The 16,425-nt window shown below is 39.1% G+C and overlaps 1 protein-coding gene across 4 annotated transcripts in view; it reads right to left on the bottom strand.

Annotated features, from left to right (window-relative positions):
* atp13a3 (ATPase 13A3) overlaps positions 1-16,425 on the bottom strand; it is a 107,015-nt gene that overhangs the window by 47,451 nt on the left and 43,139 nt on the right. For 3 of the 4 annotated variants that reach the window (XM_069897028.1, XM_069897027.1, XM_069897030.1), the window contains exons 17-19: positions 11,716-11,733; positions 11,476-11,629; positions 11,117-11,237 (exon numbers count right to left, since the gene is read on the bottom strand). In XM_069897028.1, the coding sequence (XP_069753129.1) occupies positions 11,117-11,237; positions 11,476-11,629; positions 11,716-11,733 (293 nt within the window). The remainder of the gene's footprint in view (positions 1-11,116; positions 11,238-11,475; positions 11,630-11,715; positions 11,734-16,425) is intronic. The other variant, XM_069897029.1, reaches the window with a different exon arrangement.

Raw genomic sequence — 16,425 nt, forward strand, 5'->3', positions numbered from 1 at the left:
CTCTTCTTACCGTTGCTTTCGATTTTTCTTTTTTTGTCGCCATCTTCTTTCCACCTTTATACTCACTTTTCTGTAACTTTTATTTCTGTGCCTTTGTGTTTTCCTTTGTTTTTCCCGACTTTTCTGGAGAGGGCTGGAGTTCACCGTCCGGCCACTACTCCATCACGTGACTCCCTCTTTCATTCCACTTTCCAGGCTAAAGATGGGTGTGGGGGGGGGGGGGGTTCTCGATTCTTATTAATCAAAATATTCCTATTGTGCATTACAATGTAATATCAAATTCAAATTGTTGTTATATCATTGTCTCAGGGAAATTGCTTAATAAGATGGTAGTTTTTGATAACGTCTATGCCCTTAATATGGATGATGTGGGTTTTTTCTATTTTTTTTTCTTCTCTTGTGCTTGGTGGGGATTTCATTTGCTGGTTAGATCCTGTGCTAGATCGATCTTCTCCTAACCCTGGCACAATGAGTAAGTCTGCCTTACTTATACAATCCTTCCTATCACATCATGGTGTGTGGTGTTATTTTTTCATCCAAATAGGAGAGAGTATTCTCTCTTCTCACATGTTCACCATATCTTTTCTAGGATTGATTATTTTCTTATTGAAAAGCAATTGATCACTTTCACCCACACTTGAGATTATCACTTGATATTAGATCACACCCCTGATGTGCTATCTATGAATTTTCCTGACCTTCCTCAAATAAAAATACTGGCATTTTAATTTGACCCTATTGTCAGATAATGACTTTGCAAAATTTATGGAGGAGCATATTACCTTTTTTTTTAAAAAACCAAATACCTCAGTAGAAACCTCCAGCTTAATTGTTTGGGATGCTTTGAAAACCTACCTTAGGGGACAAATTATTTCTTATACTGTGAATATGAAAAGGCCAATAAAGAAAGATTAGAATTAATCAATAAAATTTAAAAAAGTAGATCAACAATACACTCAAGTTAAAAACCCAGACCTATATAAAAAGTGTGTGGAACTCCAAACTAAATTCAACCTCCCTACTCTTTTCAACAGCATAGAATTAAATCTCCATCTATGATTTTTTTCATTTTCAGAAACTGTACATGACATCAAAAGTGGCGAATAATCAGATAAAATTCTAGATTTATACTCTACATGTATAACTCTTCCTTGTAACTGTGCTGACATTAAAAACACATCTATTCTCTAGTAAGAGTCATACCTATAAGAATAAAAATAATCCTTTCCTTTGGATTTAACCTTGACCAAATATCTATCAAATTCAAATCTTTCATAAAAGTCACAATCTTTTTCGCAGTTTTATTCCTAGTAACCGACTTCTGTGACTTATCCAAGATTGGGTCAAGACAATAACTAAAAATCTCCTCGAATTAAAACCTTTTCATGTGCCTCTACAAGAGGCATAAAAGAGTCATGAATAAATCTTTCATCATCTACATTAGGTGCGTATATACTCATAAGTGTCCACGTCTCTGAATAAATTTGACCCTGTGCCAAAACAAACCTCCCAGCAGGATCCGTGACCACAAATTGAATCTTAACAAGTACATTCTTATTAATCAAAATATCAACCCCTCTTACTTTAGAACTAAACGATAAAGCTACCACTTGACCTACCCAATCTTCTTTTAATTTTTGATGTTCTTTCTCAGTTAAGTGTGGTTTTTTTTAAAAAGTACTATCAACTTTCATTTTTTTAATATATGCCAAAACTTTTTTTACTCTTAATTTTATTATTTAGCCCATTTATTTTAAAATTTACAAAATTTAATGCATTATTAACTGCCATTTCTTAAGTCCAAAAATTAAAGAACTCTTGCCACCCATCCCATTGGACACCCACTCCATACAAACTTTCAATTATATTTTACATCTCCAAGCAAGAAAAGAAATAGAAAAAGAAAGAATAAACTCTAAAGAAGACTATAAAAAAAAAGTACTGAAAAAGAAAACCAGTACTACTTCCCTCTATTGTAAAGGAAGTGGCCTTCGCCACAAAATGGCATGCAGCTACGGAAGGAGAAGACAAAAAGTCCTCCTCTCTCAGACAGAATATACATTACTTTAACAATTCAATTATAAGTATAAAGAGCTTCTTCAAGATTTTTATTCACTTGGTCATTATTGATCTCAACCAATTCTTGCTGCTCTGACATCTGTTCTGCAACTTACTTCTTCTCAGGTCGATCTGCCAAAACTTGCTGAGTGACTTGACTCTGAAGTTCCATTTGTTGATGTTGATTAATATTCAGAAGAGAATATGAAAATTCCAAAGCTTCATCTTCATTAGTTTAAAAAAAACTGTGACTGATTTTCTCCAGAAAACACAAATGTGGCTGGATATCGAAAAGAGAATTTATATCCCTTTTTCCAAAGAACTGATTTTGCAGGATTAAACTCCTTTCTTCTTTTCACAACTGACAAGCTTAAATTCACATTTAAAAAAAAACATTATTTGCCACTGTTAATGGACCTTGGTATTTTCGGGCATTTTGAACCGCCACTCTTAACATTGTTTCTTTACATAACAAACATCTGATCAAAATTGAGCATGGTGCTGGTCCCGGCTTCTTTCTATTAGTCCTATTTGCTCTATCCAGTTCAAGTCCATTTGGAAAATTCTCAGGACTCATAACTTCTGGAATTCACTTTAAAAAAGTTGTACTGGATTAGAGCCCTCAAAATCTTCAACCAACCCAATAATCTTCACATTGTTCCAGAGATTATGATTTTCCAATACATCAAGCTTTTGTAAATGTTCTTTCCTTTGCACATCCCAAGCAACACCAGAATCTTCCATTTTATTAACTGTATATTTATATGCTCTACTTCATAACGATAGTCTTGAATATCATCTTCAATTTTCTGGACTTGAATTTTATCAGCAGCTTCAGTATATTTTGCCATTTCTTCCTTAATATTTTTCATTTCATTCTTAATATATTCAAATTGTGCTTTAACATTGCTTCTGAGATACAAATTGCAAATCCGTCTTTACACATTAACTGCATTTGGTTGATAATTATAGGCGTTTGTTCATGAGCTTCTATACCTGGAGTTCTGGCTTCAGGATATCTGAATTGTATAGCTTCAATCCCTTGAATCAGTTGGGCTTCATCTTTTTCATATTCTGCTCCTGCTCCCTCCAATTCTTCATAAACTCTTTCTTCCTTCTCTTTGTTTTGAATGTCATCCTTTTGTCCCTCTGAATCGCTAGCAGATGATCCTGATTCAACATCTAGTTAAATCAATGGCTGGATCTGACTAGCAACGCTACTAACCACAGCCTTAATAAATTCAGCTGTTCCCCACAGGGAAACAGGTTGCTCCGTGTGTGCATGTGCAAACTTACACGCATGCGCAGTTGTTCCTGTGACATCTGCAGTTTGATAGTCTTCTTCTGGACTCCAGCACCATCTTTGTCGACTCACCAGAGAGATGGCGCTGGAATCATACGAATCCTTGCCGTCGCAGCGTGAGTCGCTCTTGGAGGAAGAGGAACTTGAGCCTGAGACTCCATCATTAAGGTAGGCCCAACTTCTTCAGTTATATTAACCTCTTTAGCAACCATTTTCTTAGTTGTTTGAACCTTTCCTTTTCTTGTGTTCATAATATATTGATTGGTAAGTAGATGTCAAAGTTTTTAAATTTTAGAAAATTACTTTTTGTAAGATTTTGATTAATTCTGCAGGGAGAGCCGTATTTTCATGTCTCCAATCTATGGAAGGGTAAGCACCCTTGACTAAATAAAGTTAATCTTCAAAAATCTAAAAGGGATGGAGGCGTGGCAGTGCCTAATTTCCGACTTCATTACTGGGTGGCCAATATACACAACCTATAACCAAGTTGACTGTCAATTATGCGTAGCAATGGAGTTGAATTCAGTTTAAAAACTTTTCCATTCCATTCCATCCCCTCTGAAACATGGACACACCATTAGTAACCCCAAAAGGTACCTGGTATAACCACACCCCCACCCCTCCACATCAGCCTCAAAGCCGTCCCTTTTCTTAATGGGGATTTGGTGATAAGCTGCTTTGAGGTCAATAGTGGAGTACACTTTGTATTGCGCTAAATGATTAATCATTTCACTGATGCGTGGCAGGGGGGTAGGCATCCAGGTTAGTGTAATGATTGATTGACTGGCTGTAGTCAATAGCCAGTCGTCTCTTAGTGTGATTTTTCACAACTACCACTTGGGCCCGCCATGGACTCTTACTAGGTTCAATTATTCCCTCTTTAAGCAGTCTGGGTCACCGCTTTGATAAACTCACGATCCTCTTTGCTGTAAGAATGGCTCTTAGTGGCAATCGGTTGACACTCAGAGGATAAATCACTGAAAAGGGAAGGAGCTTTGAGCTTTAATGCGGACAGACCGCAGTAACTAGCGCAGGGGATGGTAAGTGTGGGTAATGGCCCACCGAAATTTAAGACTACACTGTTCATCTGAGATTGAATATCTAACCCCAGTAACACAGGGGCACAGAGCTCCGGCATAATAAAGAGCCACACATCAGCAAGGCAATGTCCCTGCAAATTTAAAGTTACTTTACACTTTACACTTGTCCCGTACAGTTTTTGTAAGTTCACTACAAGCCATTGATATCTTTCGGTTCGCTGGATATCTCCACAAATTTAAGGCTCTGGCAACTTTCTTGTGGAGGTAGCTGTCAGTACTCCCCGAGTCTATTAGACAATCGCATTCACCTCCCCCTTTATAGTCGACCGTTCCAGTCCGTAACATCCCCCAAGCTTTACAGTCAATTGAGCTATCACAGGGGATCTCACCTCGGCATCACTTGAAGTCGATTCAGCCTGGTTATCTGAAAATTCCCCCTTTTCACAGTTGTCTTCCATTCTTGCAGCTCCAGGATGCATTTTCTTGGTGCTTCTCTATTTCTTCCTATCAGTGGGAGTACTTTTCGCCTTACACGCTTTAGCGAAGTGGCCAAGTTTCCCACAATAGCTGCAGGTAGCAAAGCTCTTATCGTAGAAGTAGCATTTTTCAGGAGTTCGCCCTTTTCTTTCCTTCGGGGTTCCAGCACTCCTGGAGGTTTCCTTTTCGGTTTCTAGCATTTCACTGGATTGCATGGCACTTCTCAGTGTTTTGGCTGGAGTGACTGCCTGATCGTAGGTTAAGCAGCCTCTGTCGGATGTAACTGGAGTCAATCCCGTTGACAAAAGCATCCAGCTTCAAGGCATTGTGGTGTTGTTGCACATTGACTGTCCTGACATCGCATTCGTTTGCCAGCGAGTCAAGGGCCAGTGCATAGGCAGCATCACTTTCCCCGGGTTTCTGGCATCTAGTCAGTAACTGGTGTCGAACAAGCACCATATTCCGTGGCGATGCATAGTAACCAGTCAGATGTTCCCGGACTATAGCCGGAGTGGTAGCTCCTTGTGTTGCGGCAAAAGGGACCTCACCCAGCAGAGTGTTCAGGTGGCCCCACTGTATTGCCTCATCGACCACGTTGTTTCGAGCCAGGTAGTAATTGAAACAAGAAATCCAGTGGTTGAAAATTTCTCTGGCCCTCGGGGCAGACTGGTCAATTATCAGCTGCTCTGGCTTGAGCGCTGCATCCATTTCTGCTAATAAAATTGAAGTGCCAGTTGATGAAGTAGACAAAGACGATGTGGTTAAACAATAATCATGGCTTTTATTAGCAGAAACTCATGGTACAATAATGAAAGACAATAGGTGCATATACAGTTATACCCAAGGGGAGTGTCCTTATCAGTAGAGATAATGCAAAGCCAATGTTAGTACAGTAAGACTCGCCAGAGGAGAGACAGGCAGCTTGGCAGACATTCACCACAAACATCTCGGATCATCACTTCCTCTTTCCTTAAATAAATCAATTGATAATCCGGTAATCAGGCATATTGTGAGAGTATGGGCTCAGTTCAGAAGACATTTAGTTTTCATGGTTTTTCTCTTTCAAGTCCTATTCTATTCAATCATCTCTTCCAATCTTCTTTACATGATTCTGCATTTCAAGCATGGTATAGAATGGGTATTGACTGTTTTAAAGATATCTACAAATCAGACATTTTATCCACTCTCCATTACCAAACTTCCCTGGGATACTTTATACTAATACTGTTGCTGTGCTTCTTCGTTTACAACCCTCACACAAAGGTTTAATATCCATTATCTATGATAAGTTAGTAGGTTTAAGACCTGCCCCTCTTGATAAAATCAAAACTGCATGAGAACAGGTTTTAAACTTTTCACTGTTGGATGAGGTTTTGGATTCAATTTTTAAGTTGGTTAATTCTTCTTCTCTCTGTGCCAGTCACTGTCTGTTGAAATTTAAAGTCATGCATAGGGCTCATATGTCCAAAATCATATTATCTCATATCTATTAAAATGTGGATTCTCGTTGTTGACAACTGTAGGACAGGTGAGGTTTCCCTTATTCACATGATCTAGCCTCAAAAAATACTCGAGGGATGTGTTCCAAACCTTGTCCATAATCCTTAATTTAAATCTAGAACCCAACCCTTTGGTTGCCATTTTTGGTACCAGAGGAGAAGACAACATTCGTTTAACTCCAATCAAATGTCACACTCTGTCCTTTGTCTCTCTTTTGGCTAGTAGTGTGATATTAATAAGATGGAGGGATGCTGCCCTGCCTACCCACGCTCACTGGATAAGAGATATCATGTCATGTTTAAATTCAGAAAAGATTCACTATTCAATTAGTAATACTAACAAGTTTCAAATGGGGTGGGCTCCTTTCCCGAATTATTTTCAGAACCTGAGTTAAACTATTTTTTCACTTATTTTTTTCTTTTCTCTTTAAATACAAAACCTGACTTACAGCAACCTACTCTATTAGTCTAGGAACAAAACCTACTTTATATTTAAAATTCTGGTATAAAGATGGGACCAAAGAGTTAAGGGCTTTTTGGGATAAACTTACAAGTTGTGCTTGTATAATATCAATGTGATTTTATAAGTTTACAATTTTGTTATTTTAATTTTTGACTTTAATTTACGTACTTTACATATTTTCTGTATATGCTTTGTTTATCCTTGTAAAATTCAATAAGAATATTAGTCAATGAAAATATTCAAGGAAATTCCAGTTATAATTTAGAAAATCAAGATGTGAGGGAGCAAGCAGTGCAATATTTCTATTAAATCTGCTTCTTGGTGAGAACCACAGAACATGACAACACAGAACCAGGCCTCTTCAACCCTTCTAGTTTGTTCCAAACTTTTTTTTTGCTTAGTCCCATTGACCTGCACCCAGTCCATAACCCTTCATACCTTTCCCATCCATGTACCTGTTCAAATTCTTCTTAAATGTTAAAATTGAACCCAACTTTAACACCGAGTCAGAATTTAATATGCAGCTCAGTCACATTTTGGAATGGTGAGAATTGCACCACAGCTGCTTTCAGTTCAGCTAAAGATTTAGCTGGTTATCCTTGACTCAAAATCCAGAATGAATCACATACACCTGTATCAATTGCTGACAAAAAGGGTCAGGTTTTTCTTCTTAGAACCATAGAACATTACAGCACGGCAGCAGGCCTTTTGGACCCTCTAGTCGATGCTGGACTATTCTTCTCTCTTGTCCCACTAACCTGCACCCTGACCATAGCCCTCCATACCTCTCCTATCCAAGTGTCTGTCCAAATTTTTCTTAAATGTTAAAATTGAGCTTGCATTCCCCACCTCAGCTGGCAACTCATTCCACACTCCCACCACTCTCTGTGATAAGAAGTTTCCCCTCACAGTCTTAACCTATGTCCTCTGGTTGGTATCTCACCTAACCTCATTGGAAAAAGCCTATCTACATTTACTCTGTCTATCCCTCTCATAATTTGAAATACCTCTATCAAATCTCCCCACATTCTTCTATACTACAAGGAATAAAGTCCTAACCAGTTTAACCTTTCCTTGTAACTCAGTTCCTGAAGTCCAGGCAACATCCTAGTAAATAGTCTCTGCATTCTTTCTCTCTTATTGATATTTTTCCTGTGGTTAGATACTCCAAAATTGGCCTCATCAAAGTCTTATACAACTTTACCATAACATCATAGCTATATCCTATACTCAATACATTGATTTATGAAGGTCAATATGCGAAAAGCCCTCTTTACAATCTGTGACACCACTTCCAGGGAATTATATTCCCAGGTCCCTCTGTCCTACTGCAGTCAGTCCTCAGTGCCCTACCATTTACCATGTACGTCCTTTCTTGGTTTGTCCTTCCAAAATGCAACACCTCACACTTGTCTGCATTAAATTCCATCTGCCATTTCTCAGCCCATTTTTACAGCTGGTCCAGATCCATCTGCAAGCTTTGAAAACCTTCTTTGCTGTCCATAACACCTCCAAACTTAGCATCACGTGCAAACTTGATGATCCATTTTACCACGTTATCATCCAGATCATTGATATAGATGACAAACAACAATGTTCCCAGCATTGATCCCTGCAGCACACCACTAGTCACAGACCTCCAATCAGAGAAGCAATCATCCACCATGACTCCTTGGCTTCTCCCATCCAGCCACCATTGAATCTAGATCACTACTTCACAATGAATACCAAACATCTGAACCTTCTTGACTATCCTCCCATGTGGGACCTGTTCAAAGGTCTTACTAAAGACCATGTAGCAACATCAACAGTCTTTCCTTTGTCAACTTTCCTGATAACCTCCTCGAAAAACTCTCGAACAACCTTCCACGCACAAAGCCATGTCGACTAACCCAAATTGGCGATCCAAATAATCGCATATCTGATCTCTTAGAACAGCTTCCAATAATTTACCTACTACTGACATCAGGCTCACCAGTCTATAATTTCCAGGGTTACTTTTGGAGCCTTTTTTAAACAATGTGAGCTACCCTCCAATCCTCCAGCACCACACCATTGACTTAGGACATTTTAAATATTACTGTCAGAGGCCCTGAAATTTCTACACTAGCCTCCCTAAAAGTCTGAGGGGATATCTGATCAGCCTGTGATTTATCCACCCTTATTTGTTTTAAGACAGCAAGCGCTTCCTCCTCTTTAACCTGTACAGGTTCCATGACACTGCTTGTTTTTCTTACTTCCCACGACTCTGTGCCGTTTCCTGAGTGAACACTGATGAAAAAAAAACATTTAAGATCTCCCCATCTCTTCACATTGTCTGACACAGCAACCTTATGGGTTTTTTTTTTAACTTCCTTATTTTTTTATTGAGGTTTTTCTTTCATTTTTTAATTCTCATCAAGTACCTCATTTTCTGCATTGCCTATACCTGTTATACACCTCTCTTCTCATCCGAGCCAGATCCCCAATATCTGTCGAAAAACACTCGGCCTGCTAACTTTACCTTTAATCCTGACAGGAACAAACAAACTCTTAAGAATGCAGAGACAATTTACTAGGATGTTGCCTGGACTTCAGGAACTGAGTTACAAGGAAAGGTTAAACTGGTTAGGACTTTATTCCTTGGAGTGTAGAAGAATGTGGGGAGATTTGATAGAGGTATTTCAAATTATGAGAGGGATAGACAAAGTACTCTCAATTTCACCTTTGAAGTTCCTCAATTTACCTTGCTCATCCTTGCCTGAAAAAAACTTATCCTAATCCACATTTTCCAGATCCTTTCTCATTTCCTCAAAATTAGCCTTTCTCCAATTTAGGATCTCAACCCAAGACCCTAAAAAGAGATCCAGTATTGCACTCTTTCTCTCTCTCTAATTGGTACCTCTATACATTGATTTGGAAAACTTTCCTCAACACATTTGACGAACTCCAAGCCATCCAGCCCTTTTACAATATGGGAGTCCCAGTCAATATGTGGTAAAATAAAAATCCCCTACTATCACAACCTTATGTTTCCTGCAGCTGTCTGCTATCTCTTGACAGATTTGCTCCTCCAATTTTCACTGAGTATTGGGCAATATACACCCACTCTCTCTCTCCCCCCACCCCCCTCCCTCCATGAGTGTGGTCACGCCTTTCCCATTCCTCAGCACCATCGTTATAGCCTTTTGGTCTGTCCTGCCTGAGCACAAATGTAATACTTTCCCAGATGAGCAATGCCACTACTCCCCCCTTCATTCCCACCCATTCTAATGTGTCCAAAGCTCCTAGTCCTACCACTCCTGCAATCTAGTTTCACTATCGGCCACAATGTCATAATTCTACGCTCAAAGCTTGACTTCTTTTCCTACAATACCCTTAGCATTGAAATAGATACATTTTAGAAAATTCCCACCACGTACAACCCGTTGACTTCTAACTATTCATGTAATTTTTATACCATCTTTTCCCTCCTCCACTTCTCTCTGCAAATCTAGTTTTAAAACCCCCCCCACCCCCACCACCCCCACCACCCAGCCTGAAGCAGCACTAGCAAACCTTCCCACATTCTGCAAGAGGAGCATTCCCCTGCCTTGGATGCCAATCCCACTGTTTATGATTAGAGGAACAAAAGATATGATATCTAAAACCTGCCCTTACCTATGCATAACTGCTGAATCATTTTTGTTCCTCGAATAAGGTGTCCCTTTCTTTCTTCAACTCCTACTATACCCAGCCTCTTACCTGTTCTTGCTGAAGGCCGTTGAGCCAAAGCATTACTACTTGACTCATCCCACTCTGACGAACATCATTCCACTACAGTCCCACACTTTTGAGGTGATACTCAGCTTCTTCCCCCAGTCAGCTTCCATCTGCTGCCTCGCCCCTTTTTAAATTCCACCTGCCGCCACTCCTCAGGTTACCTGACCTTTCTTGCTCCAATCAGCTTCTTCCTCCAAAGTTGTTCATTACATTTCTGTTCTAATATTAATTTTGAAACTGACAAAAATGCTTAGCAAGTACAGAACACCATAATTATCCAGAAATAGTGCAATCAATCAACAATTTGGTCCAGTCAAATTAAAATTATTTTCATCCAAGAAGGCAGAGATTGACTACCTGCCTGAACTCTAGTGCAGGAAATATACCATCTAAGCAATAATTCTTGCACAATCAGAAATTATGCAATGGGAGCTAAATATTCACTGGGCCTCAGGATACCAGTTTGACAGTTGCCCTGGCACACCCACCCACCAATACTGTCCCAAAATAAATTTTGAAAATTTAACACTATTACCTGCTGACATTCTGCACTTTATGCCAAGTAAGTCTATGTCCTAATTTCTTATGGGCAAGTGCTATAACTCTAAAGCCTTGTTTTGTGTAAATCTTCAACACTTCATTAAAACATTCAGGAACTGAAAAAAAAACAAGCAAAGCCATCTTAAGAATATTTATAATCAAACAACCTATTTGCAAGCACAATGTAAAATTCATCTGAATACATACAATACCACCTCAAATCAGGATTTAACCAAAATAATTTTGGTTCTTATAACTATCAGGAAAATGCACAACTAAATTTAGAATAATTTACATTGTTTTGCAATAGATCAAAGATAACAGCAACTTAGCAATTAGGACATTCCACTTTACCTGTCTCTGCTTTGCATAGGTTAGCAACTACTTCAGGTGCACCTTTTAAGTAGGCGTCCATGTGTTTTTCACCAAGTATTCTGGCTACAACACTCATCCGTTGCAGAGATGAAGAAAATGGAAACTGCCGTACTATACCTATTTCATATGATGCCTGCACACAGAAGGAATTCCAGTATTCAGTACACTTTTACTGCTTATGAACATTACATCGGAGAATCTTATCAAAGTTATACTTACAGGGACATCGCATACTTCCTGAAAAAAATTAAAAAAACTTATCATAAATATATTGCATTTCCAATTTACACTTAAACACACTATTAAAGAAATTCTTGCTAAATTTATATTCTAAATGTGGAATAGAAAAAACATATCAGAGTTCAGAAACATATTCCTAAATATAATTCCTATCTTCAAATATAGCAATTGAGTAGAAAACTCAATGACTACCGAATGAATGAAGAAACCTTTTCTCTGTCCTGAATGACCAGCTGCATCTTCTGAGTCTGATCACTGCATCAGTGAGATCACTCCTCGTGATCTGAAATTAGAGTATAAACTCCTTGTGCTTCAGCAGACAAATCCAATGTTGCAGAGGATCCATACCAAGAAAAAAAGACCAGTATTTTTGAGAGAGAGGCTGATATAATTTTAGATATTACTTAAATGGAATGGCACCAACTTTATTTAATGGGAGAAATAGCACAAGAGGCTGAATGATCTACACATTCTATGCACATTTTTATGTACATCGAAATGTGTGTCAGTATTTCAGTGGAGTACAGGGAATTACATGAGAGTGAAAAGCAGCACTAGGGGGAAAGGTGAAAGATGGATATATACCAAAAGAGAGGCAATATTTGAATGGAAAAATGTCACAACCATGGCTGACTAACTAAACATGAATGCAAAAGAGAGGTTAAACAAGGAAGCAACAAAAAGATGAAGAATTGAAAAGTTTTTAATAACTTAAAGAAGGTAACTAAAAAAAACTCATAAGGAGGGAAAAGATGAAGTATTAAAGTAGGATAGCAAATAATATCCAAGAGGATACAAAAAGCTTCTTCAAGTATATAAAGAATAAAAGGTGAGATTAGATATAGGACTACTAGAAAATGATGCTGGAGAAATAATAATGGGAGAAAAGGAAATGGTAGAGGAACTAAATGAGTATTTTGCATCAGTTTTCACTGTGCGATACGCTACCAATATGACAGACGTTGAAGGGTATCAGAAAAGGGAAGCGAGTAGATGTTTCCAGGACCAGATGGATGCACCCTTGGGTCCTGAAAGAAGTACTGGTAGAAATTGCAGAGGCATTGGTAATGATCTTTCAGGAATCACTGGATTCTGGCATGGCCCTGGAGGACTGGAAAATCCCCACTATTCAAGAAGGGAATGAGGCAGCAGGAAGGAAATTTTAGGCCAGGTAGCCTGATGTCAGAGGTTGGGAAGATGTTGAAGTCAATTGTAAAGGATGAGGTTACTGTGTTCTTGCAGGCACAAGACAAGATAGGCCAAACCAGCACAGTTGGCTTAAGGAAAAATCTTGCTTGACAAACTTACTGGAATTCTTTGAGGAGGTGACAAGCAGGCTGGAGAAGGGAGGAGATGCAGGGGACTTTGTGTATTTAGATTTATAAAAGGCATTTGACATGGTTCCCTGCATGAGACTTCATAACACAAAAGAACCCATGGTATAATAGGAAACATACTAGCTTGGGCAGAGTATTGGCTGAGTGGCAGAAAGCTGAGAGTTTGAATACAAGGATCATATTCTGATTTGGCTGCCGCTTGCTAGTGGTACTCCTCAGGGTTGGTGTTGGAGCCGTATCTTTTTATGCTGCATGTTCATAATTTGGATTAAGGAATGAATGGCTTTGTAACTAAGATGGTAGATGATACAAAATAAGGTGGAGGATCAGGTCGTGTAGAGGAAACATGGAGGCTGCAGAAGGACTTAGATTAGGAAAATGGGGAGAGAAGTGGCAAATGAAAATAAAAAGTTAGAAAAGTGTCCAATCGTGTACTTTGGGAGAAAATTATAAAAAGGCAGACTATTTTAAATGGGCAGAAAATTGAAATTCCCAGCTGCAAAGGGACCTGGGAGTCCTCGTGCAGCAGAGCCTGAAGGTAAACTCACATGTTGCAATGGAGATGAAGGTAAATGCATTGCTGGCATTTATTTAAAGAGGAATAGAAGAGCAGGGATGTGATTATGAGGCTTTATCTGGTTAATAGACGGATATCCCCTGGAGTATTGTGAGCAGTTTTGGGCTCCTCATTTAAGAAAAGATGTGCTGACATTAGAGAGGGTTCAAAGGAGGTTCACCAGAATGATTCCAGGAAAGAAAGAGTTATGAGGAGCATTTCACAGCTCTTGGCCTGAATATGTTGGAAATAAGGAGAATGAAGGGGCATCTCATTGAAACATTGCGAATTTTGAAAAAAGTGGACAGAATAGATGAAGAAAGGCTGTTTTCCCACAGTGGAGAGTCTTGGATAAGAATCAAAGGGAGTCCACTAAGAACAAAGATACCCAGAAATTTATTCAGCCAGAGGGTGGTCAATCTGTCGAATTGGTTGCCACAGGTGATTGTGGAAGCTACGTCATTGGGTGTATCTAAGGCAGAGATTGATAAGTTCTTGATTAGCCAAGGCTTCAATGGTTATGGGAAGAAGGCCGATCAGTGGAGCTGAGTGGAGAAATGGATCAACTCATGATTAAATGGCGGGGCGGACTCGATGGAGTGAATAGCCTATGTCTGCTCCTATGTCTTATGGAGACAAGTACTACCTCAAAGAGTTTTTCCGGCAAGTGCATCCATCATTCACAGCATGATTTGAATAACAGAAATGTGTATCCATTGGGAAAGGTCCAGGCAATGCATATATTCAGATTGAAAGGAGAACCCATCAAGACTTCTGAAAATCAGATGGAGCTCTCTGAATTATGGTTTTAATTTGGATCACTCCAAACTTTATCTCATCCACAACATGGTGATGCAACTTGCATTTTCCATGCTGTCATAAGGCAGCCCTATTAAGGACCATTGGTTTGGCCAATGCAATTGCTTTATTGCATCAGAAATGAGGATGGCAGGGGGGGTGGGGGATTCTAGTCATATTGGTGGAAAACACTCTCAGATGTTTAGGAAACTAGAATTAGGATATACCAACATAAAAGTTACAAGGCACATGGGCTTGTTAAGAGTTAATTAAGGTCAAGATTAATGGAATAAATAGATATGCAAAATATAGCAGAACATAAGGAACCTCATCCACTGCATTCAGCGTTCTCAAGGTAGCGTCTGCTAAATCAGGGAGATCAAATGTAGATCTGGCATCACTTCGTCTGTCCTTGGGTGCAAGCTGGAATTCTCAGTTAATTCCCTTCATCATTCCCATACATACATACATGTCTAACCTCAGCCTCATTCATTGCCAAGTTAAGGCCAAACACAATTCATTATTCTGCCTGGGTAGCCCAAATCCCAATGAGACCGCTATTCAATTTTCCAAATTCAGGTAACCTCCACCCACTGTTCCTGCCTGTCCTTTATCTGCTCCTGTTCTCCCTCTTTTTCAAATCTTCCCCAACCCCATCTCTTAGTGGTCTTCTCCCCTATTTGTCTCTTAGTGATCTTATACCATCTTCATTCACACAGTAGTTCTTGGTCCTTTTCCCTCCCCAATTTTTGTGTTTGCTATCTTTCCTTCTCAACCTAAAACATTGACTGACCATTTCTCTCCATGGATGCTATCTGAATCAGGGGGTCCCAGTTTCTCATGGTTTACTCAGGAGAAATACAGCAATATCAGACATATTCAAGTGTTTGAAACAAAATACATCTTATTGCATTTTGGATATATTGGAGCTTTCAAATGGGTATAACAGCAGACCAGCAAGGTTTTAACAAAAATGATATATAAATGAAATGCTCACCTAAGACCAACATGCCATGCAAATATAATCAAACGTTAAAAAAGAACTAAAGAGAGCCCAACTGTGTAAAGGAGATATATGCAGTAAAAGGGAATTAGCAGCAAGAATTAAAAAGCTTTGTTCTTCAGTTTAATAATCTATTGAAGCCCCTTTTCTGCAAATGCAAAATAACTACCATCTCTTTCAGCTGTATGTTAACAACCATGTGTAACGAGCAGCAATAGTCAATGAACCAAATGGTATTTAATCTTAAACCACTAATTTTATTTCTTACTCATAAGCTATAGTCTTAACTTTTAAACTATCATTAACTCTAAATCAATCCCCAGCTATGCTCAGCTGTAGTGTGTGTGTGTCTGTGTTATACAAATTACAGTCGAGGCCAAAATATGGAAAGTTATTTCAAAGTTCAAGCTTTCAAATTCAGTGTTGAAGCGTAGGCCTTTGAAATTTGATCCCCAGAATTAATGTTGAACCGATGGGAAGACTGGAGTTGTGGCTGCTACAGACTCACGACTTCTTCTTGTGTTGCCTTTGAAGAAATATCAAATCTACATGAGCTGTGGTCATAACATTCCTGGCAAGACTCGAACTGGGCGTCCTCCACGAAGCTTCCAGGACCTTGGCACCAGTTTCTCCAAGTACCTTCACTGCTAGTCACACTTATGATGAAGCAGTCTCTCTGAGTGACCTTCACTGTTAATCACAATCAAAAAGACACTCCTGGCATGGGTCAATCTACCAAAAAGGCCCAGTCACTCACAGAGCACGCTTTGCTCTGAATTCCACAAAAATGGCTGGCCACAAGAGCTGCTTTCTCTTCAGCAGCCAGAATGGTTCTCCCTTTGCAAAATCACAATGTCTGCCAATGTATTAAATTCTGGAACTGACTGTGACACACCTTCCCTCAGTTCTTCCAATGTATCAAATTATCGCTGGGCTGTGACTTGTATTGTGCTTGTGTGAAATGTTAATGTGATCATTCAGGCCCTCATGTCTAT

The sequence above is a fragment of the Narcine bancroftii genome, chromosome 9, assembly GCF_036971445.1.
Source record: "Narcine bancroftii isolate sNarBan1 chromosome 9, sNarBan1.hap1, whole genome shotgun sequence".
In the NCBI taxonomy this organism is placed as follows: Eukaryota; Metazoa; Chordata; class Chondrichthyes; order Torpediniformes; family Narcinidae; genus Narcine; species Narcine bancroftii.